The sequence below is a fragment of the Patiria miniata genome, unplaced genomic scaffold (assembly GCF_015706575.1).
Source record: "Patiria miniata isolate m_02_andy unplaced genomic scaffold, ASM1570657v1 HiC_scaffold_8, whole genome shotgun sequence".
Lineage (NCBI taxonomy): Eukaryota > Metazoa > Echinodermata > Asteroidea > Valvatida > Asterinidae > Patiria > Patiria miniata.
In genome coordinates this window covers 4,829,384-4,851,529 of record NW_024037075.1, presented here as the reverse complement: position 1 = coordinate 4,851,529, position 22,146 = coordinate 4,829,384, and the positions used below count along the sequence as shown (strand labels likewise).

Sequence of the window (22,146 nt, the reverse complement as noted above, 5' to 3'; positions counted from 1 at the left end):
TGAAGAGACAAAAGTGAGGTTTGATATTAAACCCCAAAGACACTAGGGAAAAAAACCCAGAAAACCAGCAAGTTTTATTGAGGGCAATTTGGAGAATAATCAAGCAAGAAAAAGTGGGTCGGGGAATATATTTTAGTCCCTTTTACATGTTAATACTTTTTTAATCCCATTTTTTGAACATCATTTCCAAGAGAATTTGTTACAATTTAGGAAAGTTTTATTTAACATATATTCCACACCCCACAGTGTCCTCTGAAACAGTATCCACATGCTCTGAAAAAAATTTCCAAAACTCATTTTCCTCAAACCTGGTAACTTTCCATAAATGCATCTAGCCCTCTGTGTAAACAGTGCCTGTTTCTGAATTCGGCTGTGAAGCTGGCATCATCATGTACAGAATCTGAAAGTTCATCTCTCAAAATCTTTACTTCTTCTTCGTAAAAAAGAAATTTACATGTACAATCTCCAGAAAAACCAAGATATGGGAATATACCAAACGAGCCGGGACATACCCTCATGGGTATAGAGATCATGTGAGATTGTAAACAGATGATCAATCAAACTTCATCTTTCAAAACAAAATATCACAGTTCACTCCAAAAAGTCTTGAAAAGTTTGACCTTTCTGAGAAATTCGGTGGAAAATTACCTAAAATTGGGATCGCACGAGTTCACCGAGCGTGCCAAAACATGGTAGAAATGTCAAACCCCAGAGAACCGTGACTAATCAGATGCAAACGAGTCGTTTCCTCTAACTGAATTGATGGTTTGTGTCAATGTTGTCGGTTGATTTTTCACGCTGCTTAGAACAGCTCACCTCAAATGACCTGAGCTGCCTACTGATCGCTCGCTGATGGTTGGGTGTCAGAAGTATTTGGCAATCTGCCGAGTATCGGACCACAGTGCAATGGTCAAACAAGTGTCCTAAGGGCAGTTGTCCGATTGCCTCACTCAACGCAATGGGTCATACTTTGCTGGGGCCCAATCCAATGTCACTAGTCATGCCTTGGGATTATTGTGCATCTTAGTTCCTCCTGTGCAATGCGAAAACAGAAAAAGATTTTTGAATTGCAACAAATATGACCTTATGTTTATGTTGTCGTCATCAAAATCATTGGTGAATAGATAAGGGGTGCTCTTACACCATCTGAAAGGAAGCCTTCATTCTCAATAAAAAAAAAAATTAGTGAAACCAAAAAAATTAACTGAATGTCCAACACAATGTTTGATTTGTCAAATAACAGTTGCAGGGCTATTCGTCATTGTCGTACTGTCACAGAAATATTGGTCACACTGTCACTGTCACCTGTCCCTGTCATCGTTTGTCACAGGTTTCAACCTCTACTGGATGCAATCAACGGACACCGCTAGATTAATTGAACAACCAAAGAATCGTTACTGGCTTTTCTCTTTTGTCTTACCTCCTAGCTATATATGCCATGGTCATACTGTCACTGTCAACTTTTGTCATTGTTTTTCTCAGATTTGAACCCCTCCACCAAATCGTTATTGCAGCCTATAGATTTGTTGAACTGTCATAGCCAAATTTGCCACTGCTGTACTGTCACCGTCATCCCCGTCATTTTTTTGGTCACCGTTTGTCACAGGTTGGAGCCCCTCCTGGACGCCATCAACCGAGACCGTTCCACAGTGGTGGCACCCGTCATTGACGTCATTGACCACGAGACATTAGAGTACACTAAATCGGGCATCTCACGCTCCGTCTTCAAGTGGGACCTCAGCATCAAGCAGTCGCCGTTGTCAAGAGCTGACCTAGCTGAACGGGAGAGTCCTGTTGAACCTCTGAGGTCTGATCTAGTAAATGTATTAATTAATTATTATTCGTCACTTGGAAGGGATAGCCCACAAAAGTCTTTTCCGACTAATTCCAGTTGGGTCCCTTTAATAAAGGGAATATACATCATTTGCTTTTGCTGTAATTTTCGGAAATGGATGGAATTGGGGGGTTGGAAATATATAGCAAATATAGTTACACTGACTTTTTTGAGGTTTTGGGTTCGAAAATGCTATAAAAACCAAGAAAAACAATCATTTTCCTGTAGTCTGGTTCCCTGACTCCATATAAGAAGAAACAGAGCAGTTTACATACATTGGGGAATTGTAAGGTCAGGGAACCAGTCTAGCTGGCTCGTACCCGTTCATAGGTTTGTAATCGATTGCAAACAAGTGCGATGGTCAAATTGGGGCCAGTATTTGAAAAAAAGCCAGTTTTTTCCAACGCTGATCGGCCGATCAGCGTTGGAAATTGATACAAAAATACCATTTTTCTTGAAAATGACAGTATACCAGGTGCCATGATTTTACAGGATGCTTTACACTGTCATTCACTAACAGTCCAGCAAGGTATTTCAAAATGATTTGGTAGTTTTATTTTTTTGATGTTTGCAAATGTTGTATTTTCCCTTTAATGGATGAGGAGGGATATTGCAGTTTTAGTGGTGGGAGGAAAACCCCAGAAGAATATTCCAGGACAAACCCACGGAATCAGGCAGCGGTTGAAAACCCAAGCCACATGTCGGCCTTGGCCAGATTTGAATCCGAACCACAGTGATGGAAGGCGAGGAAAAGTACCACTTTGCCAAACTGATCCGCTCAATAAAAAACAGAAATCCATTTACAAAAATGTTAACCTTCTCGGGCCCAATACCTTTCTTTGCAAACATACATTCCGTGATAAGTTGTCCTTTCAGTCAAAATCAATCAAGTGACTTTTTTTTGACAGTTAAGAGCTCCCAGCTGCCTACATAAAGCAATATTGACTGGCTGTGACTGTTTATGTAACATGATACAGCTATGCTTTGACTGAAGGTGGTTGATATTAAGCCAGCTGTGCCTACCAGTCACCTGCTTTTGTCTGTTGATGGAATTTGACTAGTCGCAGTGCTTGCTTGACATATGATCTGACTGTTGGTGACTAGCCTGTGTAAAAGGCATGGCCGGGTAGAGGATTGATTTTATTTACTGTCTGTGACTGTTAAGATAACAGGAGGGTTAAACTTGTTTTTGCAAGAGCACCGTCTGTACTTCATATCTACAGGATGAGTAAAAAAAAAGCGGAACCCAAACCCCCAAAATTATATTTCATATTTAAAAAAATATGTAGCACCAAAAATAATAATGACTGGAAAGCCAATTTCATAAGCTACTTTAAGATAAAAAAATTACTGAAATTGCTCAATCTGTTCCAAGAATATTACCATTTAAACACAAGGACCCTAAAACCTGTCTCGTCCAAAAAAATGCGATTTCAACAATCGTCGTTACAATTGTCTTCAAACATCACCAGCGATGAAATGTTAGTTTAAATGTTAACAATATGCAACAAAATCCTTTTGAAGGCCCGTCTTTTAAAAAAGTAGATTTGATAAATCATATTGTTTGCCTTACCAGGGTTGTTAATCAAAATAGTGTGTACTACAGTTGGTGACTGTTGTTGATACAAGTATTCTGTGTCATTTTCTTTGTTGTTCCAAACAGTCAAAACACACAATAAATAGCTTTTTTGGACGAGACAGGTTTTAGGGTCATTGCATTTAAATGGTGATATTCTTTGAACGGATTGAGCAATTGCAGTTTTTTTTTCATATAAAAGTAGCTTTTGAAATTGGCTTTCCAGTCATTATTATTTTTGGTGCTACACATTTTTTAAAATATGAAATACATTTTCGGGGGTTTGGGTTCCGCTTTTTTTGACTCACCCTGTATACATGCTTTTTGTAAACTTGCTTTACAAACTTGAAGAAAAATCCAGGGATTGCAAGACTGCAGTAGCCAAATACTCCAGTAGCCAGAAGTTATGGTCATGGATCAGCAGAAGGAAGTGATGGTTTAGAAGGGTTTTCTACCGCCCCTCGAAAAAGCTTCCTGAGTTCCTAATTAAGTTTTCTAAGTTTATGGAGTTCCTCTTGAAAAGATGGAAATGTGGTATTTCAGAGTAAAGACCCAGTTTCCTACCTACTTAAAATATTAGCCTTACGAAAAAATAAGAAAATTTGTTTACCAACTGCTTCTCACTCCAAATGATTTTCATTAATATCAGTGCATAGAGTTGAAAATGTTGCAAAGAAAAAGATATTCACTGTGGGCGCCGAACTTTAGATCCCTTTGTGTATATCTATAGAGGGCGCCCTTCAGAGAAAGCAATGAGAAGAGACATTTTGGGCAAAATTTTGTTTTTAATTTCTCTGATTGAATTATAAATGGCAAAGCTGTGAATGTACTTTGGAGATTGGCCCTTATTTTCTTTTTTGTTTGTTTTTCCTGAAAATATTTCATTTGTTTCATTTTTTTGTTTTCATTGACAGAACGCCGGTGTTGGGAAGGGGAATCTTTGGGGTCGACAGGAACCATTTTGAACGCATCGGGGCCCTGGATCCCCAGATGGAAGGATGGGGAGGAGAAAGCCTTGAGCTGTCTCTCAGAGTAAGTTACCATGGTGAATGTTGCCATGGTTACTGATCAAATTCATTGATCAAATGTGCAATCTTAGTTGTGTCCCAAACTAGGCCCAATATTAAGGAGATGCTCGGCAAATGTATGTACAAAGCAAATAAAGCTGAAAACCAACCACCAGCAATATATATCACATGGCCTTTTCACTGGTAACCTATTTTTGCAAAGAATTTGCAGTAACTTATCTTGCTAAGGGACACACAAGCCCCATGATCCTTTGGTACATATCCACTAACCACTTCAGTCAGTCCTGCTAAACCAAACCATAATCAAAAGATAGGACTTTGGTTTTCATGCAGATCTATGGGAACATTAAAGCTCTGAATCAAATATTGGGGGTATTGTTAACAATTGTTTAAAACTGTATCGGTATTTAAAGCTTTTTCAAAAGTTTTGAATAACAATCATGTGTGGTGTTTATACAGCATTTTTTACCTAAGGTAGGTCTCAAAACCCTTCACAATTATTACCCCTGTTTAACAGGCCATGAGACCATTTTTGTTCAGCCGAGATCAGCGCAATCTGGTCTCTACCCTCACAGGTACCCATTTATACTCCTGGATGGAGAGAGGCAATTGTAGTAAAGCCTCTTGCCCAAGGGCACAATCACTATGTTCCCTATCGGATTTCGATCCCACGTACCGGTACCATAACACATAGGTCAAACATAGTATTGTCCACTGTATGGTTATCCATTTCATCCCACGCAGGTCTGGATGTGTGGCGGCAACATCAAGATCATCCCCTGCTCCCGAGTGGGTCACATCGATCGGGTGGAACCGCCGTACGATTTCCCTGGCGGCGTGGAGGCCTCGTATCTGCACAACCTTGGACGTGTCGCCGAGGTCTGGATGGATACCTACAAGAGAGACTTCTACGCTTCCCTGCCTGAAGCACAAGTTAGTTTGCATTTTCCATTCTAAAAAAGTAAACATTTTAGCATGAACAAAACAGTTTAGGTTTCAGGTTTTTTTAAATTAAAATACCAAAAAGATTTATCAGTAAACATTTTGAAAATTCAAACAGGGATTGTTTCAAGAGAGAAAAGAATGGCTTTGTCTCCTTAATCAGTTGAGGTCGGGTTAATTTTGACAAGAATGGAGCGAGGCACAGGTTTAATATTCACTCGACCGCAATGCCAGGCGGGTCAAAGCCATTACCCTGGGGCTAAAGAGTCATATTTCCGGCCGCGGTCAGTGGCTGTGGCTCGCTGACAGATATTTTACGGCCTCTGTCGTGGGGAGTTTTTCATTCATCTGATCTGACTTCGGAAAATGTTTGCGTGTATACACGGCCTCTGGCGCAAACTGGTTAAAATTTGAATTGTGAATGACTGCGTGTTCTTTACCGAAGGTTCTTTCAAATGTCAGAGAGCTGAAATTTCAAGTATGGCCCCCGACACCAGAATTGAGTTGCGTGCTCACTTGAAATTCTTTTGCCTTTTATGGCAATGTTTTAAGTTCTGATTTTGGTTTACAATAGTAAAAGCTGCGTGGTTTACTGTCTTTGTTTATAAAAATAATTTGTTCACTTGATTACTTGAATTTCAATTGATTTACCAACAGAACAAATATTACGGCGACATCTCGGACAGACAAGCGTTACGGCAGAAGCTGGCCTGCCATCCCTTCCAGTGGTATCTAGAGAAGGTCTACCCTAGCCTGCTGGGCACGGCGCAGGACCAACTGGTAGCGTGGGGAAGGGTAAGCAAGAATATACTCACACATTTGAATAATCTTTGCGCTAATCTGTGATGTTTAGCATGCTTGTATACTAGGCTTTGGGTGATTCCAACATTTTTAGAATTGAATCCGATTGTAAACTGGAGTCACATTTCTATTAAGAATCAAATCCATGCTTTCTGAAAAAAAAGGAAGAAAATCAGAAAGAAAAGACCTCCTTAAAGGGAATGTACATCATTGGCTTTTGCAGTAATTTTCAGAAATGAATTATTTGGGGATTAGTATAATAGATCAAATATTGTTACACTGACATGTTTGAGGTTTTTCGCGTTCGAAAATGCCGGAAAAACCAAGAAAAACAAAAATGTTCAGGTAGTCTGGTTCCCTGACTCCACTGAAGATGAAATGGATAAAAATGCCGGAAAATTGTAAGGTAAGGGAACCAGTCTAGCTGGCGTGCACCCGTTCATGAACATGGAACCAATATAGCAAACAAAATTTGGACTGGAACAAAATGGTTAATTTGGAGCAGTGGTTGAGAAATAGTTAGGTTTTTCCAACGGTGGTCGGCCGCCCACCGTTGGAAATGTATACAAAAGTACCATTTTTCTTAAAAATGACTTCACACCAGGTGCCATAATTTTACAGGATGCTTTAGACTGTTATTACCCAACATCCTCGTAAGGTATTTCGTAACAACTTGGTAGTTTTATTTTTTGATGTTTGCAAATGTTGTATTTTCCCTTTAACTTGAATTTCACAAATGAATGGCAGTATTGAATCACTATATACAGAATCATTTAAAGGAGTTAATCTTGTAAAAATGATAATTTGCCTCATATGGACATGTTGAATGAAATGCATTTTAAAGTGTCTGGATCTACCGGTATTCAATTCAAATTTTGGAATCGATTCTGTTTGATTCTAACCTGGAACCGCCCAAGCCTATTATATACAAGTGGGGACCTGGCCTAAAATCATAAATGCATGTTGGGACACAGAATATCCCCAAAGCTTGTGAAATTGCATTGAAAATGCTGCCTTTGCAGTAGTAAGAGCTCCGTGCACAAGTACCCCCTCGACGGTAAGAAAGGGAGAGTTGGGGGAGACCACTGGGATAGACATTCGAACGCATTGCCGGCGACGCCTGCCGCTCATGCTAAGATGCTATGGCTTGGGGCAAATTCAGTATAAAAGTAGTCATGTCTGCATTTTTTTAGCCTCAACGTGGCAGATTATTAACTTAGAACACGCACAGTCCTTTTCAATTGTTAACGTCATGTTTGAGCTAAAGCGCGCGTCCTCGCATAGAATAATATGCCGTGTCAATCATAGATATAGTTCTATATCTATGGCGTCAATATGCCGCGTCCGCGCATAGAATAAAAAAGTTCTCAAAAACGCTGCCAGCAGTCAAGAAATTTGCCCCTCCCGGACAGGCACATTTTCAACTTGCCCCTCCCGAACAGGCACATTTTCAACTGGCCCTGCACTAGTTTACCCAATTCTATTAGGCCACTATCCTTGAAAATATCTGTCTCATTATATTTGGCTGATTATTTTGTATTTGTCAGTGTCACAACAAGCAGGCCAACCTGTGTGTGGACACACTGAAGGCAGGAGAGAGCAAGCCCATCGGAGTCAGCAAATGCGGTAAAGGCCTACCCAGCCAGGTAGGTGACGCTTTTCAAAATGTTACCACGTGTTATTTGTGGCAAGGCAAATTCTCTCATTTATTAATGTTATCATGGGTTATGGAAAAAAAGTTGAATTGTCAGGTTTTCCTTTAACTAAATTTTGTTTTCTTTGGTGGTTAGGCCAAAAAAAAAAGTCTCCGGTTTCTCGTATGGAGCTTGCCCAAAAAGTGGTGCGGCGACGCGGCTTTTTTTTTTTTTTTTACCTGTTTTTTTTGCTTCAAATGTCGGCTGATGACTGCAAATGGTGCCCGACTAAACTTAGTGCAAATATATGGGAGTCCAGAGAGGCCACACAAAGCTTATTCTCGATCATAACCCCATCTAAAACACGTTAAAATTGTGCAGCAGCAGGATTCCAGTCAAACCAGTGAGTTTGGCGGTTTTGAGACATCATCTTTTATTGAAAAAAAACCTTTTTCATTTTGCCGACGCGCATGGCTACGGCGACGCGCGCGCATACCAGAAACCGGAGACTTTTTTTTTTTGGCCTTAGCTTGCTTCTTTTTTTGGGGGGGGGGGTGTTGGTGTTGACTAAGCTTTTTAAATATTACATACAGAAAGTTTTTTCTTTATCATCAAGTTTATGAAACATCTGTGTCGGTCTCTAAATCTACATTGTTAAGCCATGTTCTCATTGGACTTTTTTTGGTTAAGTTACCATGACTTTCCTGTAGAATGACATAATTAAGTCCAATGGGGATGGACGGTAAAACTAACCTCCCTGTCAACTTACCGCGACCGTGATATAAAACTACCAGGCCGAAAGTGGTTATGGTAAGTTACTGCGCAACCATGGTAAGTTATTAAGGACATTCTGCCAGTGACTCACATTGAATAAACGTTCTGTCGGTGTTCCGTTCCCGAGTGGGAACGCACAGCAGACTTCCGCAAAGGAATGTTGCGGTAAGTTTCCACATGGCTGTGGAAAAAAAGGCCAGTGGGAACGTGGCTATAGACTATTGTGCTGGTCAAAAGACACCCTGGTAAAACACATCGCAGTGGTACTATTCTAACCGGATGAGCCTGGATCTAATCCAACCTTGAACTTCATATACATCGGGTAGTCAGTCCAATATGCATAGGTTTCACTCTGAGTGAAATCGCTAGGACTTTCCTCCCACATTCGAGACTGACTTTTTGTTTTGTTTTGGCAATTATTTATGAATGATAGCTGTCACAATGCTTCTGCTGTTAAAGCTAGAGTCCATCATTTGCAGCTATCCAAAAAGTAACTGGCGTAATTATTGTTGAAAAACATACTTGGTTGAAAGATAGTAAGGGGACTAAACTCCCTGTGAAATTATTATTTCTGGCAAGCTGTCATTTTGAAGAAATCAACGAAAGAAGGCCTTTCCAACGATGCGTCTTAAGACGCACCGTTTGAAATTTCCGTTGGTAGTTCGTTTTTTTATTCGGCGAAGCACGCACAAGCGTTGACACGACGCACACGCGCGCGCGGTTGCTATAATTCGTCGGATCAGTGCGCCACATCGCGTTGCTGCAATCGGCTCAGTGAGAACGTGTCTCGGACGCTGAATTCGGGCTCAATTCAAAACATGATTCGGCAACTTTTGATTTGAAATCGAGGTCCTAGATCGTTGTTTTTCTCAAAATATACAGCTGAAGCTGAGCTGAAAGTTCATCAGGTTAGTTGTTCAGCACCCTTCTTTAGATATTGAGCACTTTTGTTGCTTCGAACGAACAAAATGCACCAATTACAAATGATGGACTATAGAGGGCGCGAGGGTGACGTCATTGTTTTGTTGGTCGGCCATGTTGGATTACAACATAACAACAACAAAACGCACACAAGTACCCGTACATGCCGTACCCACGTACATGTACGTACGTGACGGTAGCGTAGCGCAGCATACACACTTTTATCAGTTGGTTGCTGTTTCGACATTTTCTATGTTTCCAAGCTGTGTAAGACATAGAAATGGTGAATTTTTGCGCAATTATTGGCTGCAGCAACAGGGGGGATCGGGACAAAAAATCTTTTTTTCGGCTGCCCGCCGTTTTGACCCGAGAAGGAGCTGCCACTCTGGAACTCTCCCAGAGCAGACGTGCTAAATGGCTGTCGCAAATCGCCCGAGACATTAAAGAGAGCAACTTGCCGTATGTACGGGTCTGCTCGGACCATTTTACAAGCGGTGAGTTATTTGAGTAAAAGGAATTCCGTATACGGACTCCTCTTATTTTTCCTAAATATGACTTGAAATTAAGTACCCAAAGTTGTAAATCTGATGAAGAAACGCAAATTTAGGAGGGAAAACTGAATCAAGATTTTTTGTCAGAAAACACCTCAAGTGACTTTTTTCTGTCATGGCCCATACAGTTTGTGCAGAAGGTCTGAGGAGGAGTCTGTATATGGAATTCTTTCCTAAAAATGATTATTTTAATAATATTATTAATATTACACTACAGTTACAGGAGTGAGAAAATTTAAAGTTTTTCTTTGAAATTTATGAAAAATCTTTTATTCTGTGGTACTCCATGGACTTAATGTTCCCCTGGCCCTCTCCACCTCCTTGCACTATTCCGACCCTTATTTGGGGTTTTCGTTATGTTTTTCATGCCCCGGGATGGGGATTTTGACACAAATTTAAAGTTTAAGTGTACCTGTGACTGTGAGCAAACCGCGCTCAGATTTTTGCCAGATTTTCTTAGGAAACATTGGCATGTCCCGTAAGTGTAGGTTTTGTGCATGGAAGTGGCTGGGTATGGAATTCTTTCCAATATTTTTCCTCGCTAATTTTTTTTTTTTTCATCAAGCCTGCACTTTAACAAGATTGTAAATCCATAGTTGGATGATGATGCCTAGCAGCGATGTCCAGTCAACATTCTGAGATTCTGAGATAGTGCTTGCATAATGGATATTATATGGAAATCAACGCTCATTTTCTCTGCCAATTTCTTGTACATTAGCCCTTTTTGTAACCGCATACGTAACCCCTAACTGCTCACATTGCTTTTCTGTCGTGACCTTTGACAATACCCACAATGCCTGACAACGGTGATCAACATCAAGATGGCATCCTACAGGGAGCAGTGCAGGACACATGCAGAGTGCGCGATATCAGACCTGCTTGACGCAAGCGCCTAGATGAGATGCACACAAAAAGCCTTTGTGTGAACGTAGTAGCACATGCATTGTCAAAGGTCACGAAAGAAAAACAAGGCGCATTGTTACGTATGTGCAGTTGGGAGTAAAAAACAAAGGATTATGGAACCAACCCTTTTTTTTTGATCAATAGGGGTCCACCCACTATAATGTTATTTGAATGAACAATTTGTTAACTTATTTTGTATTTTATTCCCTGTAGGAAAGCCCTCTGCATTGTATGATAATACCAATCCAGACTGGGCACCAACTGTCAAGCTTGGTCACAGCAACATAGATGGTGCAACTGCCACTCGAGACTTGGAGAGGTACCAAAGACGCTGCTACAGGCAGGGACAGAAGTCCAAATTGGATGCCGCCGAGGCTCTTCTCCAGCTTCATTCAGTTCCCAAGACCCCCAAACGACAACAGTCCACTTCCGAAGAGGCCTGCCAAACTGACTTGGATAGCAACTCCATGAAATCCACACAAACGGAATTACAGCGATTGTTAGAGGAAAATCGAAAATTGAAAGAGCAGCTGGCTGAGAGTAACAATAATTTTGATCGGCAGTTCTTCCAAGATAATGATGAAAATGTGAAGCATTTCACAGGATTGTCAAGCTTTGCCATTTTGGATGTTTTGTTTACGTACCTAGAAACATTCATTGTGTGCAGCTGTTTGAACAAGTTAACAAAATTTCAGCAGCTAGTGTTGTGCCTCATAAAACTCCGACTGAATCCTACATATGTGGACCTTGGGCAGAGGTTTAATGTGCATAAGTCTACAGCATCTAAAACATTTTTGAACATTATTAACATCATGTATATCAGACTGATGCCACTCATATTTTGGCCTGATCGGGAACAGCTGTGGGAAACTATGCCCATGAGTTTCAGGACACACTTTGGCAAACAGATAACTGTTATTATCGATTGCTTCGAAATATTTTTAGAAAGGCCGTCCAATCTTGCAGCACGAACGTCAACATGGTCTTCGTACAAACACAACAACACTGTTAAATACTTAATCGGCATCACCCCTCAAGGAGTCATATCTTATTTATCACAAGGCTGGGGTGGAAGAGCAAGCGACAAATACGTGGTTGAACATTCATCTTTTCTCCACAAGTTGTGTCCAGGGGATGTTGTGATGGCAGACAGGGGATTTGATGTTTCAGACAGCGTTGGAATGATGGGTGCTAAGCTTGTACTCCCTGCATTTAGAAGAGATGGGCCACGACTATCTGGAGAGCAAGTTGAAAACACGCGCAGAGTAGCAAACTCCAGAATTCATGTGGAGCGAGTTATAGGACATCTGCGCCAGAAATATACCATCCTCCACAGCACAATTCCCATGGATTTTGTCATTTCCAGAGATGATAATGTTACACTTCTGGACAAAATCACCGTTGTATCTTGTTCTTTGACCAACATGTGCCCATCAGTTGTTCCTTTTGACTGAATGGATTTTTGCTTTTCCAGACACAAGTGTCATTGAAGCAATTTTTCAATCTTTATTGCCTATTTTTCTTCCATGTCATAACAATTTTAGAACAAGTCTCCCTCTGCTTGAGTCTCAAGTTAAGTCCAGTTGAACTGCCTTCTGAGTGCCAAGTCAAGTCAAACTCATGTACATGTTCATGTACCTTCAAATCCCTAGTCAAATCAAATCAACACAGGCATGTTGGTGAAGTCAGGTCAAGTCAAGTTGTCACTGCAGTAACTTCGTTCAAGCTAAGTTTAAATTGTTATCTTAAAAAAAAAATCTGTTTTGGCAGACTCGAGTCAGAGTTAAGTCGAGTAATTTTTGACAGTGATTCGAATCCAAGTCAAGTCATTTGAAAAAGTGAAGCGAATCCAAGTCAAGTCATTTGAGGTTGGATACTTGAGTCGATTGGAGTCCCGAGTCTCGAGTCCAAGTCATTACAACACTCTGTCATAATAGCATTGATGCTATTTGTTGTGGTTTTTCCCAAAATAATCTGTCACAAACCATTTGAGAGAAAGTAACGTTGGATCATATGATTTATAGCAACCCTTACTCCAATAACTCCATCCATTCGAATGTCTACTTCTTCATATTAGTGAATGGATATGATTCACATTGGGGGGGGGGGGGTTGAATTTCAAGAAATATGGTCCAACAATAAAAAATAAAATGAGCACATAAAAATAGATTAGAAATGAATGAAAGTAGACTTTCATGGAAAAACAAAACACTCGTGGTGGTGACGAAATATCTATTGTATTGAATTTTGGCTAAAACCTCTGTCTTATTGAAGAGGACATTTAATGATTTATAATCGAACACGCACTCTAGAAGCTGCTGGCCCCCGCCCATGATGAGTTATAAGCTTATTTTGTATAAATGCCTAATGCGGTGGTGGATGGCAGTGTAAATGTTGTGATTCTTTTTTATAACCGGTGTATATAGTTTTCATTGTTGTGGCCATTTCCAAACACATTTTATCTTAACCAGTGTATTATTTTAATTATGATCATGTATTTATATTTATTTATTCATTTATTTATATATGTACATTTTTATTTATTCATTCATTTATTTATTATATTTATTTATATATATTATATTATTCATATATTGGATTGTGATGGATGCCATTTTCATTGGATATATCTATTTATACATGTATATATTATATATATTATATTATAAAATGTGGGGATGCTGCGTAGCACTGTGAAGCATAGTAGATGTAAAAACAAAAGTAAAACAGTGCTCACCGGTGAGCACTGTTTTACTTTTGTTTTTACATCTATATTATATTATATATATATTATATTATTTATATTATATTTATTTATATATATATTTATTTAAACTATATATATATATATTTATTGGGGGGGGGGAAGAACCAGAGAAACACATCCTTTGGACATGTATACATAACAAGAATGTTATTTATTTTTGTATATTACAATTGTGGGTTCTGACATAAGGCACGCCCTTGAAGAGAAGTCAATTTTACAGTACAGTAGATAACGAATAACCTTGGGATCCATCAAAAGTTGTTGTTACTGTGGGTGATCATTATACATGTACTATAGACTATAGGAAGCAAAGAGATACACTGTAACTTACACATTGAGAGCCATGAGTCATGTTCACGGATGCAGAATGTTCATTAGAGCAACTTTCTACAGTATTTTCTGAAATGTGTTCACCTGCATTGTCGTATGAGTATGCACAGTGTAAACTCAATAATAAAAACACTTGCTTACTGTTACAGAAAGAAAAACTTTGATCAGAGGTCCTTTGTTTTTATTACAGCCTGGTGTGTGTTACAAGGGAATTCTATACATGTACATTTGATTGCACCCATTTGAAATTAATACAACTAGGAAAAGTAAGGTACATGCAGGAGCCCTTTTTAAATGTATTCTTTTAAGGATAAGGGTACAGTCTTTCCACAGTGATGGAGCCCATTGGACAATTAAGATCATGTTTTTGCACAAAAGCCTTTATCTTTTCTCAAAGTGAAAAAAAAACTAGTTTTTTCAGGGAATGGCTTTAGCCCAAAAGTTATGCATTTTTTGCCTTGGGGTGGAAAAAAGAAAGTGATATATACTCTCTGCAACTTTCCTTAAAAAGCACAACCAATTATTGTTATAATAAAAATTTCATTCTTCCTTTTTCCGTGGTATTTTACGACACTCTGGGCAGATCCATTTCCCTTTTGGCAGTCTCTTTATCTGGAGGCAACTTTGGTGGAACCAGGTGATTTTGCAGCCTTCATTAGCGCATGAGATCATCTTGTCCACAGGTTGCGATTTTCCACAGTAGCAGTGTGTAGCTGGTGGCTTATCGTGAACAGATGGGATACGGGTGTAAAATTTGCCCATTAATTCTGGTAGCACTGCTTTGTAGAAAAACTCGCGACTTTTTTCTAGAATTTCATCCCACATATTTGCATCAGGCTCAACTCGCTCGATATGGACATCTGTATTTGTCCACAACACAAAGTCAGCATAGTCAACAGAGCAAGTATGTATTTGTGTTTGAACCTGATACATGTATGCATGTTTCCTATCAAGAGAAACCTCGTTATCATTTGCTACAAGGCATGTATTTTGTAGGGATGCATATTCATTGACTTGAGTGTCACGAGCACAAAATGGACACTTGATTTCTAGGACACCTTCCCCACAGCAATCACAGGAAATACGCCCATCTGGGGAAGCCCCAATGTGGGGGCAACTTGTGTTAATTACCAAGCCAGAGTCCTTAACATCAAAATTATGGTGCACTTCTCCCATTCTTTCCACATAAGCCTGCTGTGCCTCTATTTCATGGGAGCATCCCCACTTGGTTGCAGCTGTAGAAAACCTGCACGACTCTGGATAGCACACAGATTGAATGAGTGATTGAGAAGGTTGGTCTGGATTAGTCCTGCAAACATTCTTCATCTTTGATGCAGTGGTGCGGCCTGATCGAAAACGAAACCATTTCTTGCTGGATGATTGTGCTCTTGTTGCCTTTTCTACATTGTCTGCCTCCTCTTGGGTAATTGTCAGCTGAAATTTGTTGCATCTGTTAAGCAGGTCAGGAAATGAGAGAGTTGAGTACTGAGGGTTATACAGATCGGTTAGAATTGGTGGAAGGATGTTGTCAGTATGTGATGGTTTGAATTGGTGGCAGTGTTCAGGTACAACGCTGAGGAGTGCCGGCTTAGTTCCTGTTGCATTCATCTGCGAGAAGAGGGTTGTGAGTTCAGCATCAGTAGGCCCAGGAACTATCTTCCGCACCTTGCTTCGTGGAGGTGGCATCAAACCATCATTAACTAACATATCAAGCTTCCTCTTTTTGGTTTTGGCTGATGTGAAGTCTATTTGAGCTACAGGTAAGTATTGGGCATCCTTTACAGCAGATGGAATCTTCCAGTAAGCTGGTTCCTGTGTTACTGTTTTGCTATCTCTGATACGCACCTTTGTGTCAATGTAAAACATCAAAGCACTGACATGAGTACAAGCCTCTCCGAGACCAGCAATGCAGTTACAGTGGGTTGCGATGATCTTCCCACACTTTTCTGCAATTAACCATGGCTTGAGTGCCGCCTCCCGCAGTCTCTGTGAATGCATCACCTGCAAGTGTTAAGAAAAAAGTTACAAAACATTTTCAGTAAACCAAACAGAAAGAATATCACACGAAGTAACATGCCCAAGACCAATGTACAAAATATGGAATGTAAAGATCTGATATTTGTTTTCCTTAAAAAGTTGTATATTTCATAACAAGGACAATTAAAGACTTGCACTGTATTAAAGTAGCATCTTCTTATGGTGTGCACTGATGGGGAGTGAATTACAGAAAGTTTACATTAAGGGCACATAATTTTTTTTCCACCAAGTCTTAGTTTATTACCTTTGCTGTAACAACGTGCTTGCCGTTGATGACGGTAGAAACGACATTACGAACCCATCCACTTACGAATTGGTTGTACGCATCCAGGCCTTTATAGCATTTCAAGTCCTCCAAAGTGTATGGACTAGGAGTATACACTAGAAAATTAACAATGTCAGGATACGATATTTGAGGAAGAGAATGTGGATCCTCTTTCCATGACCGCAAACTAATTGTGTATGGATCAATGTCATCAATACACTGCAGAATCTTGTTATATCGGACTTTTGCAGGGCCATCCAGGGCTTGGTAGTATGTTGATCTTGCTGCCATGATAACAGGTTTACATACAGTCAACTGCGAAATAAAAACAGAACACAAAAAAAGCAAAATTAATGGTGCTCAATCTGCAGAGTAATAACACATACACACACACAAATTACTGGTGATCGCCAGCTCTCATCAAGCTCATACAGGGCAATACTTGACATTATAAATCAACCTTTGCAGTGTTTGCCCTTGATTTAATTGACAATTACATTTTTTCCTTAAATAAAAACAATAACTTAGGCCAAAGGCTAAGTGCAGTTCAGATGGGATAAAAATTAGCAATGAAAAATGTGATGATTTCACTATGAGTAGGAAAAACCTAAATATTCAGCCTGTCTCATGTTTTGTACAAAAGAAATGTCATTATGGTCAAATACTGAACTAACGCTAGGGCTAGGCTAGCTTGAGTGACTCCAGCTGACATGCTCATATTCATTCACATGTAGCATGTGAATGAATATGAGCATGTCAGCTGGAGTCACTCAAGCTAGGGCTAGGCTAGTCTCGATTTAGATCCTCTGTATAATGCGTTGTTTACATTTGGACGTGTATTGCAGTAAACAATGCATTAAACAGAGGATCAAAATCGAGAATAGGGCTAGGCCTGAGTCAAACAATACATGAACAAAACATATTTACAAAGTTCCAATGAAATTTTATTTTGGCGTTATTTTCTGATTTTTTTTTCGAAGTGCACAATGACAATGAACTCTTTTAAAATGCGCCCCAAAACATGAAAATGATTTTACAAACTGGAGGTTACAATGATTTATCTGAATTTATAAATTTTAAAGAAATTATTAAATGTTAATGTGGGATTTTCAGAGATTTGTTCAAGTGCGCCAAGTCTGCACGTTTACTCGTTACTTACGGAACACCCAGCTGAATTTGTGCCCAATTTCCGGACGCCACCGTTTGTTTATTTCGGACTTGATTTCATGACACTGAAATCTTATGATTAGTAGGCCTACCTGGAATTACATCCCCGCTACAGTTGTCGATTTAGTGGTAGCAGCAAGCACTTCAGCACTGGAGATCAATGAATCATGACACTAACTTGTCTTGCAAGTCGAGTACTCGGGATCGTCTGTAGCCTATTTACGTGTTATAAACTTCGCGCCGTCAACGTCCCTGTAATCCAATATGGAGGGCGCTGTGCGTTGCTGCGGTAACATGACGTGGGCGAGACGGCTCTATACCTTTAAAGACGTGTCCTGTGAGTTAGCATCACTCATGTACCCAGATTTGTCTGCTTAGTATCTATTTCTGTATTTTGTGTGGCAGGCGTTTATGGTCACACTGGATGGTGAAATCAGATGGGAGGATCTGTGCCTGGACTTGGCCGACTACAGAGCTGGCCATAAGCTGACACTAGAGGGCTGCCACGGAATGGGCGGCAGCCAAGAATGGAAACATGACAAGGTACAAAAAAACTCAGCGTCTTTAAACTTGACCAAAACCCCACGTAATAATAATAATAATTGGTATTTATAAATCGGACGTACCGGTATCCACCAGGACTGGTGCTCAAGGTGCTACATTAGTATTACCCTGCTCATTGGACCCATGAAACATCCCAAACACCATTTCAGCTCCCTGGGGAGTACACAGCTCGATGCTGCCTGTTAGGCGCAAGGAAGCTAATTCAATCACAGTAATCATCTCTGCCCTCACAGGTACCCATTTACTCCTGGGTGGAGAAAAGCAATGAGTGACAAAGTGCCTTGCCCAAGGGCACGCGCACCATGGCCCCAGGCTGGACTCGAACCCACAACCTGCAGCTTTACCCACAGACCACGAATCCAATGCCATTAACCACGAGGCCACAGCACTCCACGGGGTTGAGGGGTGGAGTAGGGCTGGGGTTGGGCAGGGCTGGTTTTGGGGTACAATTAACAGGTGCGCAAATGCTAATATTGTCGCTGAGTTCATTACAAGTCCATCTCATATCTAGATGCAAGCAAATCACTATTCAGTTCACAAAGTCTAGCTACTTTCAGAAGATAAACAAGAGGAAGGAATTCCTTTGTCACAGTTCATTTGAATTGTTTGTGACTTGACTAAGGACTGGAGGACTTGTGATGGACTTGTGATGGACTTGTGATGGACTTGTGATGGACTCTTCATGGACTCTATTGCAACACTGATGTAAACTTATATAAATTTCTGCGAAAAAGTGTAAATCAGTTCACGTCAGATGATGTGTATACACGCAAAGGTTTTGCGGTATTCAGAACGGATGACACTCAAAGGTTTTGCGGTATTCGTAACGGATGACAGATAAACACGTAAATGAGCAAGGCCGGAAATGTCTGTCAGCGACCTGCTTTCAGTGAGCGAGGCCAGAAATATCAGGGTGTGCTACCCACAGATGACGGCCTGAACCCGTCTGGCGTCGAGGTGAAAAGCAATCCTGCACCTGGGTCCAGTCAATGCCGAAATAATCCCGGCGCGAAGTGGTTAAAAGAACTAGATGTGAAAGTATTTTTTTCTGAAAGTTTGGACAATATACTCTGTCTGTCCTCTGTCTGCTGCTGGCTTGTATGTTTTATTTCTGTGGCAGGAAGAATGGACCAGTTTCTGAGTTTAAAAATATTCGTTTCTTTCCTTTCAAATTTCTAGCCCGGTCAGATTGTCCACAGAGAGAGTGGCATGTGCCTGGACGTGGCCGGCCTACAGACCAAAGTCCTCGTCATCAACGTCTGCGGTGACCGGCCGACGGAAGCCTGGGAGTTCGCTCATTACAAAAAACACAAGAAAAGCTGATAGGGAGGAACAAACGAAACCACCCATATTGCAATGGGAGAAATTAGTCCCTAAAAGTGCTTGGAACAAATCATCACTGACACCACAAAGTAACACTCCACGTGTTAAACCGTATTTTTTTTCGATTTTCAGTTTTATACATTTTTAAACATTATTCATCAAGGCCTACCATTACACGAAGTTTCAAAGCTTCAAGAACTTTACTTTGATAATTACGCTAATTATCCATGGCAACTTTTGCGCTAAAGTAACAATTTTCGTTTTCACGAAGTAACACTCTCCTTGTATGAGCGCGCACGCTGACCTGAAGTTGCACTTTCCTCGTGTTGTATACATGTACGTTGAAGAGTGTTACTTCGTGAAAACGAAAAATTACAGTTTCGCAACTTTTTTGGTTTCAAGAACAAACACTCGCCTTTTTTTTTTCTCATTTCTTGTTGATTAAATACACAAACGGGTGAAAAACAACAGATTTAATCAATTCAATTCATCAAGTGTCCACAATGAGAAACCCAACTTAAAATACTCTACCGTTTTGACGCAAAGTGTTGTTTTAGAAGGCATTCAACTTTAGATGCCGTTTTCTCCGATTGCTAGTTTTTATTAGTATGCACATCATGGGTGTTACTTCGTGGTGTTGCTGACGAAATGTGCCAGCACAGTCATTTTTTGTTCCGCTGTTATCATTTTTTGATGTGCCACACATCAAACTGGGCTGTCACTGGCAGTGTCGAATTCCGTCACTCGTCACAAAGGGTAAAATTAGACTAGGTTAGCCTAGGAAAGCTGGTTCCAGAGTGCACAGAATTCTATTCAATCGATTCAGATTGAGATTTGAAGTTTCGCATGAAAAGGTATTCAGAATTTCTATTCACTGGAAGTCTTTTCATGCATCTGTTTACGGAATGGGCCGGATTTGTGTCCCGTTCAGTGGCGTTTAAGGTAATCCTATACAATAGCACTGCCCAGCTCACAGGTGACAGACAGTCAGTCAGTGAGATAGGGACAAACAAGTCTGTAGGCTGGTCCTCGGAGACCAGCGAAAAATCCTAAAAAGACTTCTCGATCGTTCAAGAGATATATCTACGTTTGTTTAGACAAATACAACTTGTCAGAAAATGTCTAATGAAAAGTAGCCGATAACTGATAATATAAGATGTTTTGTAAACTTGTTTTAAATGTTGGACAAACTTGCAGTACTTAAACAAAATCTGTCTTGCTAAAGCATTTGTGTATAAAAATCAGCATTGTGTGTGTATTGTCATCAAGTGCAAAAATGCACGTTGTGACAGAGAAAGAAGATATATATATATTGAGACTTACGAATGCGCCCATGAAATGGGTTTTTATATTTTTTCTTACTACAAATGTATTTACTGTTTAAAATTGACTTAACTCGTGCCAATATCTGTTGCATGTATGATAAAATGTACAGTTTTGAACAGGCATTGTAAAATCATTTATTAATTTTTTTTTTGAATAAGAGTATGTTGGCTAAGTCATTTAGCTTGCATTAGCAAGTTACATTTTGTTTTTAACACTGGACGAATTTGTGAGTTACAAACATTGGTGATCCTTATCAATAGTCCTAAGACCTAATGACGTCACGCTTTGGTTACATGTGCGCTCTCGTACTATAAAGGGTGCACACCTGTAAATAGGCCTAAACCCATCCGCCGAACTCATGAATAAAAGTTATACCCTCAAAATTTCTATATTAGAGAGTTCTGAGAGCCATAACATTGGGGAATTGAAAAGATATGGCAATGACCCTCTGGCCCGGACTCGGGGCTTCCAATTCTGAGCATTTTGGATACAATTGGGCTCGAAAGTGGCGCTATTTTGCCATATTGTGGAGGGATCGTTTTTCAAGATGGCTACCGTTCCGCTTTGGGGAAAATAGGGGTCGTCTTCTTTGGGCGAAAATTTCTCGAAAAGTCAGTGGTCAACCCACCAAGAAATGAAAAGAAATTGAAAGATGACATGTCGATCATCATTTTTCTGTGCAGCTTAAATACCTGAGAGAGTTCTGAGTATTTTTAAAAGAATTTTGAAGTATGGGCATTTAGCACTAGTGGCTATGGGAATTTTTTTGCACTATTGCACCCATAGGAAAGCGCACATGTAAACATAAAACAAAGCTTGACGTCATTAGGTATTAGGTCTATTGACGTGCCATTCATGTTTACCATGCCAGTTGCACTATGGATATTTCCTCAAAGGCATCTTAAAAAAACCTAGACCGGCCATTCATATACTTTTACATTGCATGTTTCCGTTAGTAAAATACTCTGCGTCTTGTAACCACAATGTTATGTGAACAACCATTCCGCTTGTAAACACCACGCGAGCGTCATGTGACCTTGTGCATTCGTGCACCCTCACATAAAATGGCGGTTATGGGACGCAGCCGTTTTTTTTTTGCTAGTGAAAATTTTGAGCAAATAGCCAGTCTAGATTTTGTATTAATGCACAGACCATCTAACCAGTATAGCGCCCTCTTGTGATGTCTTCATTTCTTCTTGAGGGGTCATTATTTTATAGAGACTCACTTTATGGAGACTCGAAATCAAGAAGTTTTCAGAATTTCTCATCAAACTTGTATGATCATGTGGGTTTCTGTAGTGTCTTTTTCCTTGGTAAGAAAACTTCCAATATGCTGTGTTTTCCTTTTGTTTTTTTATATTTCTAGATTTTTTTAAAATCCTCAAAACTCCAAAGTCAAAAAG

The 22,146-nt window shown here is 40.0% G+C and overlaps 3 protein-coding genes across 4 annotated transcripts in view; 2 read left to right on the top strand and 1 right to left on the bottom strand.

Moving 5' to 3' along the window:
- The window catches only part of LOC119719147 (polypeptide N-acetylgalactosaminyltransferase 13-like), a 37,297-nt gene extending 17,866 nt beyond the window's left edge, over window positions 1-19,431 (top strand). For both annotated transcript variants that reach the window (XM_038188472.1, XM_038188471.1), the window contains exons 4-10: window positions 1,607-1,807; window positions 4,325-4,442; window positions 5,183-5,371; window positions 6,038-6,175; window positions 7,729-7,827; window positions 17,936-18,073; window positions 19,274-19,431. In XM_038188472.1, coding sequence (XP_038044400.1) covers window positions 1,607-1,807; window positions 4,325-4,442; window positions 5,183-5,371; window positions 6,038-6,175; window positions 7,729-7,827; window positions 17,936-18,073; window positions 19,274-19,417 — 1,027 coding nt within the window. In that variant the 3' untranslated portion in view covers window positions 19,418-19,431. The remainder of the gene's footprint in view (window positions 1-1,606; window positions 1,808-4,324; window positions 4,443-5,182; window positions 5,372-6,037; window positions 6,176-7,728; window positions 7,828-17,935; window positions 18,074-19,273) is intronic.
- Window positions 9,579-13,579, top strand: LOC119719148. Its single transcript, XM_038188473.1, has 2 exons — window positions 9,579-10,004; window positions 11,178-13,579. The coding sequence occupies exons 1-2, from the start codon at window positions 9,791-9,793 to the stop codon at window positions 12,416-12,418; spliced, it is 1,455 nt and encodes a 484-aa protein (XP_038044401.1). The 5' UTR covers window positions 9,579-9,790; the 3' UTR covers window positions 12,419-13,579.
- LOC119719146 lies at window positions 14,555-17,843 on the bottom strand. Its single transcript, XM_038188470.1, has 3 exons — window positions 17,623-17,843; window positions 16,343-16,678; window positions 14,555-16,062 (listed from the first exon to the last, which is right to left on the bottom strand). Exons 2-3 carry the CDS (start codon window positions 16,652-16,654, stop codon window positions 14,602-14,604), a joined length of 1,773 nt encoding a protein of 590 aa, XP_038044398.1. The 5' UTR covers window positions 16,655-16,678; window positions 17,623-17,843; the 3' UTR covers window positions 14,555-14,601.
- Window positions 19,432-22,146: the final 2,715 nt, after the last annotated feature.